The sequence below is a fragment of the Lathyrus oleraceus genome, chromosome 3, assembly GCF_024323335.1.
Source record: "Lathyrus oleraceus cultivar Zhongwan6 chromosome 3, CAAS_Psat_ZW6_1.0, whole genome shotgun sequence".
NCBI classification, from domain to species: Eukaryota; Viridiplantae; Streptophyta; class Magnoliopsida; order Fabales; family Fabaceae; genus Lathyrus; species Lathyrus oleraceus.
The window spans coordinates 309,515,882-309,534,001 of NC_066581.1; the positions used below are offsets into that span (position 1 = coordinate 309,515,882).

Sequence of the window (18,120 nt, forward strand, 5' to 3'; positions counted from 1 at the left end):
TTTGACGACATGCTACTGATCCTGTCAGATTATCGAACCAAGAAACTACCCGTTGACCATATTAGAGTTCAATCCAATATCTCACATGCTTCCTTGTGTATCTTTTTACTCATATCAGGTCTTATCATGCACAACAATGTATATTTTGTCACACAAAGGTCGTCCCTTTTTACCTTTTGTACTATTGGTTATTTATTTCTCATGTTTAAAATATCAACATTGATAGAGAATTATCTAAGTTATTCTCTAGAGAATAAACTTCATTGATGGTCATTATATGAACTAACTCAGCAAATGATGACAACTTGATATTCTAATCAAATATCAAACTATTACCTTTAAGGTTTAAGTTGACCAAAGAAGACTTATGATTACTTGAGTACTCATGTATAAATGATAGGATTGAAAACATGTACCAGTAGGTAACAAATCAAAGTCTTCATGACTCCCGCCCAAAGGATGCTTCAACATATGCATTATAAAGATGCTTAATCACCATCGAGTCAGATGGTATACTTTAGATTCATATTTATACCAATGATCATTTTTTTATAACTTCCTTACTCTTTTTAAAGATTAGATTACATTGAATATAATTAAAAGCCTTCTATCCAACTAACAAATGTTAGACACTTAAATTATTCTCTTACATTATGTTACCATCAAAACCAAATTAGGATTATTGTTATTCAAATCAAATTTTGTTTAACAATACCCCTCTTTTTTATGAGAAATTTAAAAAATTTAAACAAGTAACGTGCCAAAAAAATAAAAATAGAATAAAAATGAAATAAGATGACTCAAGAAATATAAACACACATAAAATTTCATCAATCATCCAAAGATATAAAACAACTCCCCGAGGGAATGATACATAAATTTAAAAAGGAAAGTTAAAGTAAAAGCTAAACCTGAGATGAAAACAACATGAGTTGATTCGTGTATATCCAAAGGGATATATAATATACATGAAATGTCCAAAACCTCCCTTGTTGAGATTGGGAATAAATGTAGATTATTTAGGTAATAAATATGAGAGGCAATAATGAGATCAAAGGACTTATCAGAGACATGAGTGACATTTCTTCCAATTTCTAAGGAACCCTAGTCAATTGAGCTTGAACAGGGTGAATAAAATTTAATGGTTTATTTATTTCTATCTATTGGAAACATAAGACTTGGAGGAGGTGCAATGGTTGGAGCAATAATTGAGCTTACCAACCTATAGATTGTTGGACTAACTTCACTACTTGAATAAAGAGTGTTGGGTTGGAAAGTTCCATAATCTCCTTGATGAGTAGGTTATTGTTGAACTCTCAATATATTAGAACAAAACCAAAAATTGCATATAATTTCTTAGTATGTAGGTGATGATGCTCCTCAGAATTAACCAAGCATATGTCACGATGAAGATGAAGGTAAGAAAAATAAATATAAGGGGTTTTTAATTGTGTTAACTGATTTAAATATTTTAGTTTGTTTCAAATGAAACTCAATTCAATCACAAGTGAGGAAATATAGGGATATAATGGAAGAAAGATTAAGCACAAAGAATTATCCTTGGAATCATAGTTTGTGGATCTTGCTTCCGCCAGTCGAGAATTTGAAAGGTTGAAGTTCCATTGGCTAAAGACAATGCTTCAAGGTGTTGATACATTGTGATAGTCAAGACACTTTAGTTAGAAAATACAACAAACTGTATAATTGAAAGTCTAGCACATAAGTATTATACATTCCTTTGTGAGAAAATTGATTAAGGGTGGAATCATTTCATCCATATATATATATATATATATATATATATATATATATATATATATATATATATATATATATATATATATATATATATATATATATATATATATATATAATGTAGCCGATCCATTTACTAAGCCACTGACAAGAGATTTAGTAAAGACTATCTCGAGAGGTATGAGATTGAAACTCCTTGAGTAAGAGTTCAAACAGAGATGTCAACTCAATCGAACATTAACCTTAATATTTTTAATGGGTAACAACAAGCCACTAACGGATACGCCTAACATGTTCCTCGGTTCCAATCACTTCTACCAAGATGTCACGGCGATCTTTTGGAACGAAGTTACCAACTTTGGCTTATTATATCAGTACATCCTATAACACATATAAAAGTTCAATGATCTTTACCAAATTTAATTATCTAAAATAAATAATATTGAAAAAAGTATCTCCTTACAATCTTTTTAGCCACTCCACGTGTAGCCTCTGATGTGAACTCACAATTTGGTATTTGACGTGCCCTCTTCCATTTCTCACGACGTGATGATGGAGATGGATTGCGATCTAGATTTCTAAAAGGATCTCCCAACTCTAGTTCCCTTTGTTTTCTTTTTTATTAATCATTTTTTTTCAAGTTGATCATATCTTACACGAGACAATTTATGTGGATAGATATTTTTAGCTCTATTCTCCTTTCCTTTTTGACTCTTAGACATGAATTCAACAGTGATGCGAGACTTTACAAAACCCCTCTCAAACCTTCTTATAAATAAATGAATACTTCACGCATGGAGGCTCTACATTATCTTTTGGATGTTTAATATATTCATTGATAAGATATGTCTTAAAGCCCCTCCAATGTTCATCAGCATATGCAAGCCATTTCTTTTTCAGTATGATATCCTCTGGAACAATAAACACTTATTACATTTACATAATATATTTGATCTTGGGGTTTTGGTGAATTAATCTTGGGGTCCGGATGGTGTGTTTGGAAGCTTGGGCTTCGACCCAAGAAATTTCGTTACCTTATTTCTAATCTACCCCTCCAATCAATTCATAACCCCCACCCCAATCTAATGTTCTTATTTAACCCTCCCATAATCCTCTTTAGTTTACTTAATTTATATTAGTCTATTTTTGTTGTTGTTAATTAATAATGCCACTGTTTTTTTTTGTTATGGTTAAAATTAGGATCGCCATTACATTTAGAACTAATTGATGATTAGGAACTAATATAGTTTTTGATTAATTAGGTAATTAGGATAAAAATTAGTATAATCATCATGTTGATTTGATTTTGTTTTTTTTCCAGAATGTATTTCAATATTAGTTTAACCTTGCCATGATTAGACTTTAGTCATTAGATTTTGGTTATTTCATTTTGTGGATTTTTGTTGAGATTAATATGATTAACATCTGATTTTACCATGATTAGACTTTAGGCTAAATTTTCATTCAATTGGACTATTGTATGATGATTGTCATGATCATGTTCATTAGATTCAATTCTTGAATTTAGATTGCGATTTTCCCTTTGATTAGTTTGATCCTAGTTCATGTTTAGGTAGATTTTAACCCTTAGAATTAATGTTCACTTTAATTATCCATCTAATCGACTCATTTGGTTTGTGATCTTATTGATAAATTAAAAATCCCATTTCAGTTTAGGTGATGAGTCTTGTACACTTAATTTCATTTTCCATGATCACATGATAGATCTTTGATTACTCTTCGTTGATTAATCCATTACCATTTGAATTGATTTAAACCATTGAGTATGCTTACATATTGTTGCATCATTCTCATCCATTTGACTTGATCCCATGCTAACCCATTTGTTGCTTTGTGTTTCCACATGCGACTTTGAGATTCAAGCACACTTCTAGCTAGCCATACTTCTAACCTATCCAATAGCCTTGTATTGTTTGGAGTACCATGCCACTTGTATGCTTTAGGCATGGTACATAGTTTAATAGTTTGTAACTTGTATTTTCTTTTCATTACCTTATGTTGTATGGTGTGTCCCCATTGTGGGTTGAATTTCTCCCCACCCCATGATCATGTAATAGCTTAGGTTTATCACTTTTTTAGTTAATTCACCATGCATGCTAACAACTAATATAAAAAACAAAATGATAAATAAAGCATTTCAAAAGAAACAAAAGGTACTTGATCCAATGTCAAGTTGTTTCCCAAATAAAACTCACATCATTACAACGTGAATACTTGATCCAACATCAAGTATTCCCCATCCATTCCATGATCCATAATCCATCTCTTCTCCATTCACTTTTCAATCCCATTCTATCTCTCACCTCTATTCTTTCACACACATTCTTTTCATAATAAACTCAAACACTTGATCCAACATCAAGTTCCTTTTTCTAAAACCATTTTCACAACAAACTGGAATGCAAAATGGGGTGTACGTGTTTGTACACAACATTCAAGTACTTAGGTTGTCGCCCGTACCTAGCCTGAGGACCCGACACTTGACTTTCCCCCTTAAAACATCTAATGATTCAAACAAGTTAGATCTAGGTGCTATGAGGGAGAAAAAGGGTAGTTAGGACTCTATTGTCCTCTTAACTCCCAAGTGCTATAAATATTAACCGTACTTAGTCAAGGGTCAGATACTTGTTTCCATCCAAGTTCCAATGATTAGACTTGTCAAACTCTTTTCATGATTCAAATCTCTTTTTTGGATGAAAAAGAGTGGTTAGGATAACATTGTCCTAACAACTCCCGAGTTCTTGAACTATTGACTGTATCTAGTCAAGGGTTTGATGTTTGTCTCCGCATATAAAATCAACCCCAACAAATCAAATTATCTTTTTGACTTAGTGCACATCTCTTCAGACCTTTCAAAAAGGACGTGTTACTTCTGTTCTACCGTGAACGATTCCTAAGCCTCCATGTGTGAGCAAGTAATGTTTAACTGCTAGAGTGTGATCCAAGCGTATCCACTTTATCGTAAACAAGCAAATACTTCCCGCTCCCATGACAGAGTATACAAGCAAGTGAACAATAACACACAAATGTTAATATTCTTCAGTAAAAACTATCAAACAAATGTTTCGTTTGTGAGCCAAACTACGGAGCTCTTATTTCCTTATTGCACGTATGAGGATACGTAGGCACAAGGGCCCAAATCCTTGGCGAGCACACTAACTTAAAACTTATTTTCTCTCCCATCTTATTCTTTTGTGTCATTCTGAGATCAAGCAACTTACAGATAAACAACATCCATACGCATTTTATACGAGCAAGTGGTTCCCATGGAGTACCATGGATGTGAGGGGTGCTAATACCTTTCCCTTGCATAACCGACTTCTGAATCCGCTCTTGGTTGCGAGACCATTCTTTCATTTGGGGTTTTATCGTTATTTTCCCTTTCCTTTGGAATAAATAAAATCCGGTGGCGACTCTGTATTTTTTACGGCGCGACAGTACCAACATAAAAATGAGGATCAAAACCCCGTAGTTCTTGGTAAAAATTTCAAAGAAGTTAGTGGATTAATTTTAACAAAGGTTTAAAAGAAAAGGGCAAAAAAGGCCAAAGACTTGAATGAGGTGGTTAGTTCTTTTCGTATTTTGAAATTAAAGTCAATATGGTTAAGTTCATTCACATATTTAATTAATAAAAAGTTTGAAAATTCATTGGCATAAGGCCAAAGTTTCTAATGATTAAAACATGTCTAAGTTGAAAACACAAGCAAAATAGGTTTTGAAAAGAGAGAGAGATTTGAAATTAAAGAAGTGGGAGGAGATGAAGAGGCTACCCTAGACAAAAAATTAAAAGTTAAGAGTTGAAAATATCTGACTAATGGGAAGCAAACCACAAGACAAAAATGTCATATAGAAACCCATTTCCTTTGGACTTTTGAGCAGACAACAAGCATAAGCAATATCCAATCAATCAATATGAAGATTAGTGGCATCAAATAAAGATGGCTTATCCAAGCAAGCATTCCAATAGCTAGCAGTATTCAGTGTCTCCAAAGTGTATTAGATGAAATATTCCTTGGCAAACTCTTAGAAACAATCATTAGACATAAACAAAAATGACCAGTATAACAATCAAGTACAAAGACAAAGTGACAGATAAACCCCAAAGTAGAAATCCCAAGGCTTGCATCAGATGAAAGGCACTATCAAGGATGGTCCAGTCTCAAAATAATGGCATTGTCCAAGTCCTTTAAAGCATATGGAATGTTGCCTAATTCTAAGCCCAAGAGTTCAGATCAAGTCCAACAGTCCACCAAGATATATATTTTAGGGTTTTTGTTATTATTAAGTATTTTTAAGGTCTTAAGACCACAAACAGAACAAAATCACAAACACACAATATATACAATCACAAGGTATGGCTCAAGTGAGCAAAAAAGAAAATGGTTGAAACATAAACGAGTTGCATGAAATGTAAATGACAATGAATGATAAAGATACTGAAATTTAAATTGCATTAAGTAAATGACTTGAAAGTAAAAAAATGTTAATAAAATTTTAGTCAAATGTTAATGAAGAGTTCCATTGGTTTAAGTCATTCTTTGGAGAACACTCAACCATCCATTACAAGTATGAAGACATGAACCAAGACATCATCCATGAGAAGGGGTTCAACTTGGATAAATCAATAAGTATGCCACTAGCTCTCATGAATGAAAAAAAGGCCAAGTCTTCACACAATACCATGAAGAATGAGAGACTTACAATCTAACTTACTAGAATGATATGCCTTGCGGGATAAATTTAGCTCTATATTAAGCAATCATAATTGGACTTATGTAGAAGTCACAACTATCCGAGACCGGGCAATAAAGATATTGGTGCTAATGCATGTTAGAGACTTGGTACAAAGAACCAAGCTCCTAAAACATACCACACATACAAATAAATTTGGGATGGACCCATCTCAATCCAGCTCAAGTTGATTCATCTGACACAAGGTCATTGATGAATCAACTAGCATTTGGACATTAGAGAAATCATTGGTCAATGATGGGTTGGGGAAGAATATGGATGAATATGAAGAGGGGAGGGGAAATAGAAACCCAAATTGATCACAGGAGGAAATTCATCTGATCAATAATATTCATTTATCTTGGGGGGTGAAATGTACATTTCATCAAAATGTAAATTCATCTGGTCCACCATGAACTTTCACCAAAATGAAAAGCGTGTATACTATTTTAAAGAGAAAATCACCAGGAATCCGAATCTGACCTCAAAATTCTCCAATTCCGAGTATATTGAAAGATACATGGAATTGAAAATTGAGGAGTATGAATTGAGTTGCTTCGATTTGACCTCAAAGCAACTCAATCTTGTTGCATACATTGGTAGGACTTCAGCTGACCAAAAAAACCAAGTGAAATGATGGAGAATTGAAGGAGAATCAAAGAAGAGAAGTTTCAAAAAATTCACCTTCTATTTGCAGTGATGAAGCTCGATCTCGATCTCAATTTGCTTGGACTTGCTTCCTCTAGCTTGCAGGATATGATTTGGATGCAAAAGGGCTTTGAATTCTCGGAGTTTTAATTCCAAAACAAAATGGGTATCAAAACTCAATTTCAAGAGAAATCTTCAAAAATTCTATCAATGGAGGGTGGGAGTGTTTGGAGGTCAAAGCTTGGGGTAAGGGTCCTTGATTCTGAGCAGAGTGAGTTGCATCTATAGACTTTTCAATTGATTTTCACACACTTCCATTCAAATTCCGAAAATAGCAAATCTAGTGTGTATGTTCGCATGGGCGTGTGATAAGCCCAAAGAATGATTGAAAAAGGTCCAAAGTCGTGCATGAGTGATGTTGAAGCCTTGACATGAGACCATGCAATATGGAATTAAAATCGGTCATGAGAAACTTCCAAATGGGGTCATGCAATGAAACCATGTGCAAGTCCTTCAAAAATGTTCCAAATACCATCATCTCGGACTCTTTGGAAAGGTAACATGAAGGGGAATAATTATTCTATTGAAAACTTCTCCATTTGGAGCTTGGATCATGATGAATTTTGAGGTGGAAATTTGAGAAATCAAACATAGTTGAAAATTTCTAAGTATAAAGTCAAATGACCACTTTTTCGACCTTGAATAACATTTTCTATGAGCTTCAAATGAAAATGGTTCCTTCATCATTGTTGTAGATCTTTAAATACTCTTCAATTTGGTCACAAATTTGACACAATTTGAATCTTACATGGGGAAGTTATAGATTTTAGAAGTTGTGGAAAATTGCTTGTTCAATGATGATGACCCAAAATGACCTTAATGTTTCCTATTGGTACATGCCTTACAAGTTGAATTTGACTTTTCTCAAAGAATAAAAGTTGGATAACACATCTTTAATTTGATTATGAAACTTGGATGGACTTCATATCATAAAAATTGAGCAAGTTATGGTCCTTGGAAGTTGACCTCCTAACTAGGGCATAGACAAAATGACCTATAATCCTTCACCATAAAAAATGGCTTTCCAAGCAAAACTAGATCTTGATGCCAACATTAAAGTTGTTTGTAATTTCATAAAGAGTAACGTTTATCTTGGAATAATTTTATGACAAAATTTTTAGGAGATAGGGTCTAGGGTACCCTAGATTTGACTAGTTGACTTTCTCTGGTCAACCTCTTCGAACCAACTTGCAAACTTGAATTTATATTGATATTTGGGGCTCATGGAGGATCATATATTCTTATGATGAAATATAATTAAGTATACCTTGATATCTTTGACCAATTGATAAATAAACTTGTTGAGGAAGTCACACAAGATACCTAAATGAATTAGAGCTTCAAAGGCAAACAAACTTCAAATTCTTGATGAATTCTTGATCAAAATGATAAATGAAGAACATGGGGGTCCATATATGATGCTTAGAACCATTGTGAATGTTTTCTTGATTGATCTCTTGGATTGAGGGTCTCAAACCCTAGGTATGAGCTTGGTGGGGGCACAGATGGATGCACACACTACCTACAAAAAAAACGAAACTACACTAGATATATTTTTGGTATTTTGGTTAGTAAACCAGGAAAAACAAAGTATATACAATCAAAAGTGCTTGATGATCTCTCCCAATGCAAACCTAATGAATGAGGGATAGGGAGGATACCAAAATGTGATTCCAAAGTCAATGCAAATGATGAGATAACATGATGGATCTTAGGATCAAAGTTGGGGTCTTACAGAGGCTCTACATTATCTTTTGGATTTTTAATATATTCATCTGTAAGTTGTGTCTTAAATCCCCTCCAATGCTCACCAGCATATGCAAGCCATTTCTTTTTCAATATGTTATTCTATGGAACAATAAACACTTATTACATTTACATAATCTAGTTGATATTAATATTAAACCAAAAAATAAATGACCATATATATTTATAAAACAAATAAAAAAATCACAATAAATACCATAATATCGATCTATATGCTATCTTTCAAATCACCGTCAACCTCGTGCCAATTATCTCTCAAAATACTCACGTTGCTTCTACCTTATATAATTCCATGTAACCCTTAAAATCCTTAGCCTTTTCACCATAAGCCTTTATGGTTCATAGATCAAAATTAATCGGGGAGAGAACACCATTTTCGTGGGCTTTTTAACCTTGGTACACATCGTGACACCTCTAGTTTTTCTTTTACTTTTTGTATTAATAGAGGTTGTAGCAGATTTTGTATGAGAGGTACTTGTCGAATCACTCATGTCTGTGTAAATTAAGAAAAATAACGATATATAATAAATACATCAAAGAAACATCCCACAACACTGCATCGTAACTAGAATAAATATGTAGTAGAGAGATACCATATAATTATACTAATAGAAATATGCAATAGAGAGAGCCCTCCAAAAAAGAAACAAGCAAAAAATGGATACATCTTTCTTTTCTTAGTTCTTCTTCTCTCAAGCATTCAACCATTGAAATTAAACATCTTACATTGAGGTATACTCATCTTGTCCTCTAGTTTCTATTGACTATTAAACTACTCATCTTGTCCATGATGTATACTTTTATTTCAATATACATGGACATCATAAGTCCTATATTGTTTGCTTATGGAATGAGTGACAATATTTCCACAAGTTTGCTTAAACAAAAAAAGAAGTTTAAATATCATACTCATAGAGAAGAAATACAACAACTAAACTACAATTAGAATCATGATAAATAGAAACATACACAACATGTTATGAACATTTCAGTGATATTACATTTCTAACACATTATCAAACAACCTTTCAATGGTAACAACATTTCTAACATTTCAAACAACATTTTAGTGGTATTGTCATTTCTATGAACGGTTCTACGAATATTTCAGTGGTGAATTACGTACCTCAAATGTGATGACGAAACTTTAATGAGTTTTGAAAAAAGATGGTGTCGGAAGAGTTGTCATTGAAAATATATGATGTTCGAGTTGATGTTGGAAGAGTTTTGATGAAAAATTCCTAGGTTTTTTTTGAAGCGAATAATGATGAAGTTAGAGTATTTGTTGATAGGTAAATGAAAAGTTAAAGTCTAATTCTCTGAAGTATTCATGCAAAATAATAAATACATTGGTTTTTAGGCAAAACCAAGAAAATATATCAATTAAAAATAGAAAAAATAGAAAAGCCCTATATAACGGCATATTCTGGGAATTCATTTATAATAGTTATTACATTGGTTTTTAGATAAAATCGAGGTAATAGATTAATTAATAAATAAAAATAATTAAAAAAAAAAGATATTTTAAAATATTGATGCAAAAGATATTACCCCTCGATTGACCAATATAACTGAGGATAATACAAATTAAAAAAAAAAGGAAAGGCGTCATGTGACCCTAAACCAATTAAAAATAAATATAAAATATAAAATGCAGTAACTGTGATTCAAAACGAGTTCCCTCGTAGTTATATTTCCTCAATTTTAGTAATAATCGAGGATATAAGTTGTATATATTTTAAAAAAATGATGGTGCTACCATGACACATATTTCGGTTATTGGTGGTTCGAGGTGGAAGTTTTGTTATGAAATAAATTATTTGTAGTAGTGTTTGATTTGGATGTTTGTGCAATAATATGTAATAATGTTGACTATTGCATATTGAGGGTTGAGTTTTTCAAACTCTAAATGAAGTTCAATGAGAGAATATGTATCTTAAGAAAATATATACAATATGAACTTCACCTATGTGAATTTCGAGATGATGTTGTCTTAAAGTAAGAACTAAGTTTCTCTCACGAAAAATTCACGAAACATGAAAAGCACATGACCATAAATAGTGTTAGGCGAGAGATGTAGGCGAAGAACCATTAAAGAGTGTGTGTAAGGTAACGTCTGTCTAATCACAATGAATAGTAGGTTCAAAACATTGCTACCTAAAACTCCTATTAGACTTTGTGTTGTCCTTACTAAGGTTAAGTTCAAATCGAAAGATACTTAATTGTATTAACATTTTTTTTTGGAATTGATTTTGTCACTATTAGAACAAATGAGAGATTGTTGTAATTAATTACCATGGATGTGTTCCAAGATAACAAGAAAATATGAAAGTGAAATTTGTTTTTTGAAGTCAGAAATAGGCAACGCTTGTGAAGTGTTGTAGTCGGCAGTTTATTTTTAAATTTGGAAATAGATTACACTTGCGAAGTGTTATAGTAGACAATTTATTTTTTGAATCCGAAAATAGACAATGCATCGTGAAGTATTGCAGAATGCAGTTAGAAATATGCAACAATTATGAACTGTTGCAGTAGACGAAAAGTTATAGCACTAAGAAAAAAATGTTGTTGAAAGATTGTGTTTCATCCAGGGTCGCAATCTTGTAAAACAACACTACTTGGCCTATAAATTTATAATTTCATATTCATAAAAATAAATAATAAAAAATACATCTTCTTCACTACAAATTCCATATTTCATCTTCCCTACCTTCGAAATTTTATGGATCTTATGCAAACTCAAAATAACCTGAATTTTACTAGATATTCCTGCGCGTTGACTCTAAGACAATTTAAAAATACTTAAAATACTATAAAAAAGTGATTCATTCACAATTCTATTTTCAATCAATATAATTAAATTCAATTTCTAACACCATCATCAATTACTACTTTGCTCATCACAAATTTCCTCCACTCTACCACAAACTATCACTCTAACTACCATTACGGACTATCATTTTTGTAAGAATACTTTCATAAAACTACTTAAATTCTAAATAAACTCATAAAAAATGTCATCCATTTTCAAAACTGTCTACACTGATAAAAAAAAAATTCTTCCATCGACTCTTAATTATAAAAAAAAAACTTTAAAAGTGATATATTTTGTCATAAATTTAAATTAAATAAAACAATTTTCTTTAATCCATTTTTATTTATAATTAATAACAAATCAATTTTACTTATTTAAACCATTTATTCAAATTTGAAACCATCCTTATAATACCCATTATTTATCTCTCCATGTGTTCAGTTCATTACCTGATATTGACCAGACCATGCTAACACTGCAACAATTTTTTGCACAACCATTCTTTATATTTTTTCCTTTTGGTCCATCCTCTTCCACATTCATTCATGATGCAATAAAATGGGCCTACAAACCACAACATGATAAGAATCATCACAAAATAAAACGGGCCAATACAAGAAATTTCATCACAATTTGCACCTAAAAGTCCAAACTTTACATGTGCAACACTTTACCTAAACTACCTATAAAAATTAAATAACATCACATTCCAATGAATCAAATGAAAACTATGAATAGCCTTAACATTCAATTAGAGTCAAGCTTTCACTTCATGATACTATAAAAAGATATCAAACAATGTGAATTTTATTTCACAAGGTACATTTTTCCCTTCCTAAAAATTATATTATAAAAAAAAATCTTAACTTTTTTATTATATTTTTTCACCCCTTGATATGAACACTCTTTGGTCCCCCTCTAAAATAAAAACCACTCTTTCTCATACCGTTAGGATACCCTATAGTGTTGTACCTTTCTAAGGACATAGGAGGGGACCAATTGACCACTTTCAACCATATTTATTTACCTTCAAACTTTCATGTTCTAACCTTATGATTTTAGGAATGTGGCTTATCTATAATGTGTAATAATTTTGTTGTGATTATGTTCCCAATGCAAGTTTACAAGATTAGTAATCAACATTTATTTCCCTTGTTGATTGTTGTACAATTGTGTACCAATGTCATTCATTATGCAAGGCTTTATGGATATGAGTTTGTCAATTTCAAATTCTATATTTGGTGACTAGGTCACCTAGGCCTAGATATTTAATATTTACTTCACACACCCCCTCATATCATTTTCATATCTAGCAATCTATTAAGATAACACCAATTTCAAAATTGTATAGTATTTTTTTTTGAAGAATAACTCTATTTACTTTATCACTAAAAAGTGTAATTCTTTTTTTAGTAATATTGTTTTGACCAACTTTATAAAATATTATAATATGAGAATTTGTTATAGTTTTGTTATGTAAAAAGTGGCATCATATATAGATCAAACAATAGTGTAATATTTTATCTTTTTTTTTCAAATTCATCAATATATAATTTTTTTAAATAATATTTCTTATAGTTTTTTAAAACCTTCATCAACTTCCTGTAATTTAGTTATACTTAAACTTGTCTATTCTTTTTGTTACATAATTTATCATCAATAATTGTAGTAAGTTACAGAAGACTTTGACATTTGATTTATTAACAAACTAAAACCAAACGAGATTTGACATTTTGCAGCACAAGATCTAAATAAGTGAACTTTCCATTAAACATAATATTGGTTCACATCCATCAAATCAAACATTTAGCACTTGTATTATTATTATTAATTTTATTTTGAGATTTTAACATGGAGTAAAAATTAATTTTATTTAATTATTAAAAATAATTATTTTTTAATCCTCTCTCTTATTGGATGTTTTAAACACAAATCGAATCGGTCAATTGAATCAAGTAATTCGGGAATCAGATGGATCATCGATTTAGTCTGATTGTCATATCGAGTAACTTATTGAACCAGTAAGTACCAATCAAAACCAGAAAAAAAATCAGTAAATCGATGATTTTGGAAAATCAACGGGTTAAATGCTTGATTTCTTTTCTCAAACAAAATGATGTCGATTTTGATAACTTTTAAAAAAAAATCTAAACAGACTTTGTTCAAAATTTATTTGAAACAATTTTTCTCATTGAAATTGAATTTATTAGACATCTCCGATTATTTTACTATTCAATTTACGTTGCAATTAGATTTTATTTAAAATTTATTTGAATTTGTATTTTGTTGTGCGTGATGACTATGTTTTTTAAAAAAATATTATATTTTAAAATTTTGTAGCAGTTGTAATTTTTTTGAAGACCCAATCATCTAATTTGTTCGGTTTAATAAGTATATAATTTTATTATAGAAATTGGTTTTTTCAACCAAATTATCTGATTTAATTCGATTTAGCCATGTAATTCGATCAATGATTCAATGATTCGAACAATTAACTAGTGACCTAGTATCTTCATCGATTTAATGATCGATATAATTTTTAAAACGCCACTCTTATTCACCTTACACTCATTCTGAGTAAAAAAAAATCTGCATTCTCGTATTTAAGCATATTTGATTGAGATTGTACTGTTAAATTTAAAATAATTAATTGTAGAAAATTAAAGTTATTTTGTGTGAGTCACAAATCAAACATTTTTTGGTATGAATGTGTGAGTACTCTGACTCAGGGATTAAAATTCTAAAATTATATCTCTATCTTATAATGAATGATCTATTTAAAATAAAAATATATCATAAAATAAATGATTTATTTCAATTTACAATGCACATTTTTCAATTCTACCTTTTAATTAATATACTTTCACCATTCTCAATATTTAAAAAAGGATTATTGCTCTTCATAAACCCAATTAAGATCATTAAAATCCTTGAATGTGACTTTTTGGGGTTAAAAATATGATTTATTAAATCAACAAAGCACTAAGAAATGTACTATTATAAGCATACCAAAAACACACTCAACAAATTTTGTCAATTCCTCTGCAAAAAACGAATCTAAATCACATTTAAAAAAATTGATTCCTTTTGTTACCTAAAGAGACATGATACGTCAAGAGTTTTCCAAGAAAATGATGGACACATAGAGTGATAGTGCCAAACCAAGACACCTTCACTATACAACAACAAACCCATGTTCTAATTTCCATAACCATGAAAAAGAAACCATATCATCAGAAAAGAATGTAACAAAAAAAGTAGAGTAATCCAAATTTACACAATCTTTCTATTAGAAAGGGCCACTGAAATTTTTCCAAAAATTGAATACATGTAAGTGTGATCACAAGCTTCCAATTCTGAAAACTTCTCTTTCTCATCACAACAAGTTTTTAACCAAAATAATAACATTGTCATTGCTAGTAGCTCAATGTAATAATCCAATGGACTTTCAACAAAATAGTATCTATACCACTTGTAAAAGTCTGCTGCTTTTTACTTTACATCTGAACATGTAACCAATTGGTTTATCTGACTCACTTTTTTTCTTTCTTAGTGTTAGTGTCTGTTTTCATGTCACAACCACTTGCAAGGAAAACACTCCAAATATTGCAAAGGGCATATGCACTATTTTGGACTAATTGTTGCTCTACTTTTGGGTTACATTTATATAATCAACCTTGTTTTGTAACTATTTCAACTTTTAAACCACTTGTGTGATAATTCTCTAGTAAAAACAAACAAAGTTAAAGCTAGACTCTTTATTCGCCCAACAACATGTTTTGGCGAGCGCGAGCCTAACAGAGGGCGAGCTTAACCAATGTGATTCTGTTTTGTCACTTTTTGATTTAGGGTTGATAAGACGCACATGTCATGTCCTGATTTTTCACGAGTTTAAATAAAATTTTTGATCTGTCTTTCTATCCAACCCGTTTTCTTTTTTATAAAGTGGACTTAAAAAATATCTACTTTTCTGTTGATATATCTCTTCGGTACAAGATGACTTACGTGCACACGCTAACACAAATCAGACCAAACGATTTTAAAATTTGTTAGGATTAGGTAATTTTGTCATTAACTAATAGAAGGTGATTAACCACCTCAACCCTACTTAATTTCTTTTTTCTTTTTCTTAACCTTTTTCTTCTTTTGTGGACCCCAATAAACCCTACCTCCTATTCAAAAAGTCTCTTCTCTCCCCCTTTTCTTTTTATCTCACATATCAAAGAGTGCCAAATCAAAGACACTCATGGAGTTAACATGATCATATCCTTCACTCATCACATAGAAAACTAGAACTCACAATTTCTTCAACCTTCACAAACACACACACAAAAAAGAGACAAGTGAGAGAGAAAGAAAGAGAGGGACAAACATAACATAAACACTAGTGAGTAAGAGGTGATGGGAAATTACAGGTTCAAATTGTCTGATATGATGCCTAATGCTTGGTTTTACAAACTAAGAGACATGGAAAAAACAAGAAACCAAACACCAACATCTCAACAACATAGGAAGAAAAAACAATCTTCAACTTCAACAACCTCAAACACAACAAACTTATCATCATCATCATCATCAAAATCAAAGCAACCCTACCAAATCAATCCAAGAAAATCTTACTACTTCACAAGAGAGCTTAACCAAACAAGCAACAGAATCTACAACACTTCACCACTTTCACCTGAACCACCAAAACAAAGACCAAAAAGAAGAACACCAAAAGCTTCATCATCATCATCTTCACATGATTCTCCACTTGATAGCTCTGCAGAATCAGAATCCCCTGACCCAGAAATCAGAACAGACCGTGTTCTTCTTCCAACAAATGACATCATAATCGATGTTGACAACAATTCTCTTGTAGCAACAAGAAAAGACGATAAGCTAAAAGGGTATGATTCCTTATCAGAACTCATGAAACTTCCACCAATTGTTACCAAACCAGAGAATCTCAGTTACTTGCTCAACTATGCAAAGAAGAAAGAAACAAAACCCAGAAACAAAACTTCATCCAATGATGAACACAACGTTAAAGGGTCACTAAAAGTCAAGATTTTGAAGGAAGAACAGAGGAACACAAACACAAACACAAACACACCAAGTAGAAGATTTTCTGTTAGTTCACCAGGTGTGAAACTCAGGATCAATTCACCGAGAATTTCAAGCAAGAAAGTTCAAACACATGGCCGGAAAAGCTTGTCGTCCGGTGGTAATCGGAGAAGCCTTTCGGATAGTTTCGCAATTGTGAAGTCGTCGATGAATCCACAGAGAGATTTCAGAGAATCAATGGTGGAGATGATTGTTGAGAACAACATTAGAACATCAAAGGATTTGGAAGATCTTCTAGCTTGTTACCTTTCTTTGAATTCAGATGAGTATCATGAAGTTATTATCAAAGTGTTCAAGCAAATTTGGTTTGATTTGACTGATAATAAGTAGAACAAGATTATTTAAGTTTATGTTTCACACACAAAATTCATGTTCATAATCTTAGTGTGTGAGGAATATATCTTGGTTGTTTAATAGACTTTAGTGCTTAAATGTTTCCAATTATGTGGAAAAGTGAAATTGAATGATGAAACTAAGAGCATAATTTAATGTACAATGTTTGTAATGGAATTGAATTGTATACTTTTTTTTTTGGTTACTTGAAATAAAACTTAAGTGAATTGAGTTGTTTTATTGATTTACTCCCCGAATAAAAAGCCGGTCTCAACGCTTAAAGAACGTATGATTTAGCTTTAGACTAACTTAGTCGATTTAACGATTGAAATGTATTAGAAGTATCAAATATGTCCGACCTATCAAACATGTTTGTTTTGCTGTTTTTTTTGGGACGAGACAAAATTTTAGTCTCACACTCTTTAATATGTCTGGTCTGTCCCATCTAGTTTTCCTGACGCGGACATTAACAATTACTTTTTAGCAATTTAGTATTAAGAATGCAAAATCTGCACGTCCGCTCTCATTTTTTTTTTGCAGAATCAACTAAAATTTAGATCCACACTCTCAACTATATTATTCTCATCCTTACCCCTTTTTTCCGGGTTTGCCACCCTAAGTCCTTGCCGAATTTCCAAGCTCTAAAACAATGTAAGTTTTGTATTTTTAGAACTTGTTGACAAAAATAAATTCAAGATAGGGTCTTAACTACTAGTCCAATAAAAAATAAAAAAGTTAGAAGTGGGGAACAACATTAAATTGAATTTCTTAGGTCCAGAATTCAGATTGCATGTCACTATTATGACTGACATATAAACGTGTATAAATGGATTGTACACAATAAGGCTTCATTTGGACCATTTCATGTGTGTTTATAAAGT

General features: G+C 31.5%; 1 protein-coding gene across 1 annotated transcript; it reads left to right on the forward strand.

The window, feature by feature from the left end:
- The first annotated feature begins 15,975 nt into the window (after positions 1–15,975).
- On the forward strand, positions 15,976–17,479 carry LOC127127329 (transcription repressor OFP1). Its single transcript, XM_051056484.1, has one exon. The coding sequence runs from the start codon at positions 16,199–16,201 to the stop codon at positions 17,234–17,236; it is 1,038 nt and encodes a 345-aa protein (XP_050912441.1). The 5' UTR covers positions 15,976–16,198; the 3' UTR covers positions 17,237–17,479.
- Positions 17,480–18,120: the final 641 nt, after the last annotated feature.

Excerpts from the sequence above, each read along its gene's own strand:
- LOC127127329 (XM_051056484.1), top strand. The coding sequence starts at position 16,199 with ATGGGAAATTACAGGTTCAAATTGTCTGATATGATGCCTAATGCTTGG.